This window comes from Electrophorus electricus, chromosome 3 (assembly GCF_041902795.1).
Source record: "Electrophorus electricus isolate QZ-2024a chromosome 3, ASM4190279v1, whole genome shotgun sequence".
In the NCBI taxonomy this organism is placed as follows: domain Eukaryota; kingdom Metazoa; phylum Chordata; class Actinopteri; order Gymnotiformes; family Gymnotidae; genus Electrophorus; species Electrophorus electricus.
The window spans coordinates 28,455,298-28,462,102 of NC_137499.1; the positions used below are offsets into that span (position 1 = coordinate 28,455,298).

The 6,805-nt window shown below is 42.2% G+C and overlaps 1 protein-coding gene across 2 annotated transcripts; it reads left to right on the top strand.

Moving 5' to 3' along the window:
- Positions 1 to 1,306: 1,306 nt before the first annotated feature.
- lgals2a (lectin, galactoside-binding, soluble, 2a) lies at positions 1,307 to 6,387 on the top strand. Of its 2 annotated transcripts, none has more exons than XM_027002768.3 (4): positions 1,307 to 1,451; positions 4,786 to 4,865; positions 4,985 to 5,156; positions 5,833 to 6,387. In XM_027002768.3, the coding sequence occupies exons 1-4, from the start codon at positions 1,446 to 1,448 to the stop codon at positions 5,977 to 5,979; spliced, it is 405 nt and encodes a 134-aa protein (XP_026858569.2). In that variant the 5' UTR covers positions 1,307 to 1,445; the 3' UTR covers positions 5,980 to 6,387. The 2 variants fall into 2 exon arrangements, with proteins under 2 accessions (XP_026858569.2, XP_081567050.1); XM_081710924.1 differs by lacking the exon at positions 1,307 to 1,451 and adding an exon at positions 4,305 to 4,323.
- The last annotated feature ends 418 nt before the right edge of the window (positions 6,388 to 6,805 follow it).

A 6,805-nucleotide genomic window follows, 5' to 3' on the forward strand; every position in this document is an offset into this window, starting at 1 on the left:
TGGTTGTCACTTTGTTAATATTCTGTAATCTAGGGAGAACTGTGTAGAAACATTGATACTGAACTGTTAGGATTTGACGGCAGAAGCCATTTCTCTTCTTTCCCTCTCCCTGGCCTTAAAAGATCCGATGGAAGCTCAGTTGATCTGTTTTTATACTATAAAGTAAATGTTGGGAGTCAGATGTTTTATGCTAGTAATAAGAGGAATATTTTGCCATATTTTTTTTCACTTAAAACAACTGCAGTGTAGCGTCCGCATTTTTGTTTGAACTATTTAATGCTCTTTAATACGGCTGTATTTGTGGGGAGTTATATCACTTCAAGTAAGGTCAAGGTGTGTTTGTTACTTACATTTATAGCGCAAATATACATCAAACAACTTGATACAACTATTGTGGTAAACATTCTACTGTTTTTTAAAGAATTGGATTACATTTTAGATTTAGTTCTATTACTGACTGTTCACTGTTCATTCATTGCTCTCTAATGACAATTGAATGTTGTTAAACCTGTTATTCTATTTTGAACAGTCATTTATTAGAGGTCTAAGTTAAAATCATTGTGACAAGCAGCCCCATGCTGTCTAGTAACCAAACCCACCCTACGGTTGGCTCCCTCGAGTGCATGTGTTCAAACTCTGATAGCGCATTTGACCAAAGGTTTCCCTCCTATGGTACAGAACGCGCAGGCCTCCGTCAACGTCACCCACGAGAGAAAAGTTGCTAAACCGAGAGTTGCTAAATCTTATGCTCTCCATCGCACACTGTGCAATACACTGCTAATGTCCCTTTATCGAAATATTGCACAATGTTATAAAAGGAAAAACGTTTCTGTTATTAGGCCTTGTCACTGTTTCGCAAAATAAAATAAATTAATTCACTAGATGTTTACTGAGCATGAATGTGTATACAGGGAGCAACAAACAGGTTACCAAGCCATCAGTCTGTCTGGTTAATAAGACCTGCCGTCGTAGGTCCAGGAAACCCAAAATAATTTGACACGGAGTAACATATTGCCACACCCATATTTTCAGAATTGTGCCCAACTATCGGGATAATGCACATCATACTTTAAAGTAAAAATAATAAATATTACACGCGATTAAACACACTCTTTTAGGCAGCGCTTGTCATTACACAAAAGTGTATTAAAATTCACATCATAATACTGATTGAGACACATCGAAATAACTTTTTTTTTTTTAGTCCATCTCTTCTAAAGAGTCACCGCAAATGCTTTTGCTATTGGTTGAAGTGGAAGAGATTGAGCAACCTGATAGGATAGTTTAGAAGTGGAAGAGATTGAGCAACCTGATAGGATAGTTTAGCGTTCAATCACTGAGTCCCGTGCGCCGCAGTGCGCTTAGAAAGCTTTTAACGCGGCGCAACTTTGTTCTTGACCCATTCATTCACATCTCTTCGCTGAGCTCAAACGAGAGAAGCCACGATGAACGTGAGTATTTTATTTACTTGGATGTTCTAATTCATATTGTAGTAACTTTGCGTGGTTGTCACTAGATCGCGAATCATTTTATTTTCAGAATGCAGCGCTATTGGTAATAAAGAAGCTATCTTGGAAAAAGGGAGTGGTCCTTAGTGATGTGAATGCGTTTGAAAGTTCTCATACCCTACATAATCCGCATATGTTATATAATTTTGCAACACGTACGCCAAAAATGGTATGTTTATTAAGGGGAATTTTCTTCTGCACAGTGGCCTGAGAACAAAACTCCCCGGGGACGTTCACAAATGTTTAATTTGTTTAGGCTCAATCTAATCCGTGCATTTTTGCATTTGCACATTTCGCAATGTGCTGAACCATTTATGCCAACGAGAGCTTGGTCTTGTGTCCGAACTGATGTTTGGTGGTTGTGTAGAAACACAACTTCAGTAGGAAGTGTTGATCATGTCACACCTAAACTAAGTTTCAGCAGATCATGCTGACACAGATGCCAGGGAGATTTACAGTGCCAATTGTGGTATCCCTATGAAGCAGATTATTTAGAGTACAAAGCAAGATATTAAAACAGAATACTAATAATAAAAAATATAATCTATAAGCAGATTGTTTTAAAAATCCAAAACAAATATACATTACATCTCCAAGGGTGTAATTTGCTTACCAGCTGAAAGATTGAGTTAATAATAGTGACAGTTTGTGGACACCCCCCCCTGCTGACTTCAGCTGCCTTGTGAGCAGAGAGAGAGAGAGCGAGCAGGAGTGAGGGTGACAGAGTGAGACATGTCTCACCCTTCCGAGAGAGCACTTCTGCAGCAGCTGTGAGCTGTGTAGCTGCCTGGCTTTCATCAGAACTGGGCTCATGTGGAAAGAATTCACTTGACCACCCATCCCTCCCAACTGCTTACTTCCTCTATCCCTCCTTTTCTCCTTTTTTTCTCTGTTCCTTCACTGGCCACACTGCTGTGAACTCTTGCTACATTTGGAGCACAGCCTGCCAGATTTAGTCTCAGCCCTCGGCCAGCATTAATATGGCTAATAAAATCTTAAGCCAACTTGGGCTCAAGGCCCAGCTCAATACTGTCTACATGCCTTGGTAGTTACTCTGTGTCCCTGCATGAAAGTTTCCATCAACTTCATGGTCTGTGTATGGAACTAATGCCCTTTTCACACCCACATGTGTGCAGGGACAAGATAGCAAATCAATTTCTGCAGGGCTGCTGTCCATTGCACAGCTGTATGTGCTCTGCAGCGCAGAGGTTCCTAGCAGATCACCGTACAATGTGGCGGCCCGGGCCTGGCTTTCCGCCAGCCATGTGTAGTCCTCTGGCGATGAAGGGAATCTGAGTTCACGTCACCTTGGAGACTTGTACTGCTTATCCCTCATCATTCAACCTCCAATTTTAGACCCTGTTCAGAACCACTGGTGGAAAATTACACAGGCCGTCCACTCGCTGTTTAGTTGTAGGAGTCCATGCCCATGCTGATTCTGTGCCCATTACATCAGTAAGATCTGTATAAAAAATAGAGTGGAATACTGTGGAATACAGGGATCAATGCTGATACCTAGAAGTACAAAATACATAAGGTTTATCTTAAACAATGATAAGTGCAAAAAACAATAAGTGCTAGAGTTTGTTAAACAACACCCTACAATAAGTACTCGTTTTGTAACATGGGCTCGAACCCAGGTCAGATGGGTGATGACACCAACAGCTTACTTGGTGAGCAACCACACTCTAATGATGGTGGGCCCGAGCACAGAACAGTTAGATCTTGGATCAGGTAAAACAAGAGGAAAAACTAAACACCATGCTGAGCGTGGAAAAAGGGAGAAGAAAGGACGCCATGGGAAGAATGGCAACCCCAATGCACTGGGGAAAACCAAACTAAAACTTCCCAAACAAAACCAGAAAACAGGGAGGAACTTTAATGGCTAAGAGAAGCCTTGGGAGAGAGACCGGCTCGAGAGGGAAGGGGACGTGTAAAAACATGAATACCCTCATAGTGCAGAAGTGAGGTGTAGCACAAGCGCTCACAGACCTCAATACCTGAAGCTACTGGCTAGGAGGTTGGCTCAGAACTTTGGCAAAGACCCAGCACTGAATGACTGGATCACTGGGCTTTTATAGATCTAGCAAACTTGTTGCCGACGAGATCTGAAGCAAGGTGTTTCAAGCCGAGCCGTACTTGAGGTTCTTAATACTCCAGGTACAGAACAGGCTTTGACCATTGACCTCATGTATGAAGGGGCTGGTCCATTTTTGGCTTTGTAGGAAAGGCAGGGCAAGGTTTTAAATCTACTGGGAGCCAATGAAGGAAGCGCAGCAGTGGAGAACATGTAAACTTCGGAAGATCGAAGACCAGTCGAGCTGCTGCATTCTGGACAAGTAGAGGTTTGATGGCTCTTAGAGGAAGACCAGCAAGTAGTGAGTTGCAGTAGTTTAGCTATGAGATCACAGGAGACTGCACAAGCACCTGTGAGAGAAAGGTTCGAGTTCTCGATGAAAACTGTGAGGTCATGGTAAGGGTTGGGGGTACCTGGGATGAAACGAAGCTCTGTTTTACTGGGGTTGAGCTTCAAGTGGTGGGCTGTCATCCATGACGTGATGTCAGTCAAGCATGCTGAGATATGTCTCGAGACCTGTCTGTCAGAGACAAAGAAGGTGATAAAATTCTCTGGAGTAAGAGATGAGGAAGGAGGGGGAGGGGGAGGATTAAGGAGAGAAGAAAAAATAGCGAAGAGCTTGCATGGATCGGATGCTGATGATTTGAATTTTTCTCTGTAGTGGGATGACTTTGCAGATGTTACTTCCAGTGAGAACTTGGAAAGAAAAGACTGGTATGAGCTGAGGTCTGAATTTAGGTGAGATTTCCTCCACCACCTTTTTGCAGTCCTTAGTTCTCTCCTGTGGCAGCGAAGTGCTTCTGTTAGCCAGGGGGCAGGTGGTGAGGAGTTAGCAGGTCTAGAGGAGAGAGGGCTCAGAAGATTCATTGATGAGGAGAGTGTAGAAATTAAAGAATTAGTAACTGTATCCAAAGAGAGAGAAGACAGAGAGTCAGGGTGAGGAAGGCTGGACAAAATAGTCTAAGTAAGGGAAAAGCGAGTTATGGAGTGCAGATTGCGATGGAAGGAGGAGGAACATGTTGGGGAGGACTGGATGGAAAGAGAAGGAAGGGAGAGAGAGAAGGATAAAAAGTGAAGGATAAAAAGAGCTTAACAGTGGACCCTGTCTTGCAATCCTGATGCTGCTTGGTCCAGATCAGCTTAGAAGTGCTTGTAGCTGGATTCTTGAGCATCACTCTATGGCTTCTTTTTCTCTGACAGGGTGTGGTTGTGCAGAACATGTCCTTTAAAGCAGGGCAGACCCTGACCGTGAAGGGAGTCCCCAGTATTGACTCAACCAAGTGAGTGTCACAGCACAACCGTCTCAGTACTAAAATTACAAAGCAGAAATGTCACCTATGCAAACAGCGGTTTCTGTCATTTTGTCCACAGCCTGTCTCTTTGTTTTGGGTATTCGCAGTTTTGCTATTAATGTCGGGAACAGCAGCGAGGACCTGGCCCTGCACATCAACCCTCGCTTTGATGCCCATGGCGACCAGCAGGCTGTGGTGTGTAACTCCTTCCAGGGGGGCAACTGGTGCCAAGAGCACAGAGAGGGAGGATTTCCCTTTAAGCAGGGCGAGGACTTTAAGGTAGGTCCCAGCGGGTCCCCCGGAGACTTAAGACAGGTCTGATTCCAATACCAATTTTACATAGATAAACATGACATTTGTCTGTATATACAAATTTATTAGTTATTAGCTTTTATGAACACCCAAATGTTTGTTTGGTTGTTGTTTAAAAGCAGATTTGTTTAAAACGCACATTCCTGAAAGTGGTTTCCTGTATAAGATTTAAACAGCCATCTCGGTTCCATCTCGGATCAGCAGCACCGCTGATACTGATTAACCTGTGGAACCTTTAATACCAACCGGTTGGCCATCCCCTAATCTGCAACACACGCATGCTGATTTTGTGTTTGAAATGGTGTGTCTAATTCTAAGCTCTTCTGTCACTTCATCAGCCTCCTCGGCTGTTCGCCTAGCCCACTTCAGCTGTTCTGTGAAAAGATATATCCTATGTAATTATTTTCATCTGCTCTATGGAGACCAAAAAAAGTTGATCCTGACCTTCACTATGAATATCATGTATTTAAAAAATGGCACTTAAAATGGGCAGATACTTTTCAGTTGCCCTTTTAGTGAGGCACTGAAAGGCTATAAGTGGCATACATCTTTCAGACGAATCACTACATTTATTGAAGAATGACAGAGTTTAATTTGCTAAAGAATGAAAAGATGCCACTCCTTCCATTTCATATACTATTAGATACAGATCACCTTCAACAGTGAAGAATTCAGGATCATTCTACCAGACGGCTCTGAGATCCACTTCCCCAATCGCACCGGTGGTAAAAAATACAAATACATGCACTTCGAGGGTGAGGCCAGAATCTACAGCATCGAGATCAAGTAGTTTCGCCATCGCATAATGCAAGTCTCTGTACTCCTGTAAGTTTATCTGCAGCCTTAATTGTATACTTATCTGAATCAGCTATTTTCAGGAACTAGCTATGCACAGCTAAGCATTCAATCACACTCTTTCACCACCATGCCTCTGATTGTGATGACTTACAATGGTATTACTCATGTTCGCCACTAGAGGGAACAGTACTACAAGAAACTGTGCCAGTCGTTTCTTGGAAAAGGCTTGGTAAAAGTAAAGAAATCCTTATTTCCAAATAGAGATCATGTTTACAGCAGGTGTTTTGGTGTCCTTCTTACAGTTTTTAATATGATGTAATAAAATAATTTCACAATTCTTACATAGCAATTAAAATCAAACTGTATAACTGTAACCATATTAAACGTCGATTTTCTGCGATTGTTCTGCTTTGTTTCTTTGCTCAGTTGAAATGAAATGTGATGGGGGGGGGTCGGAGCCACTTTACAGGCTGGGGCTATGCTGTATATATCACAAAATGGGGTTGAACAGTTTACAAATAATAATAATAATAATAATAATAATAATAATAATAATAATAATAATAATAATTATTATTATTATTATTATTATTATTTCCTGCTGTCACGCCCTTGGATAGCACGTGATAAAGCAGTTTACACGCGAAGGGTGAGAAGCTAGATGCCCAGTTCTGCCAGCTTCTTTGGATGAGTAATGATCGTTAGTCCCAAGGAGAACGAAATGAAACATCAACCAAACAAACTGAGTGAGAACTGAACCAGCACGGAGACCAAACGAAACTCGGATTAGCTCTCGGCTGACAGAAGGTGAGAAAGGT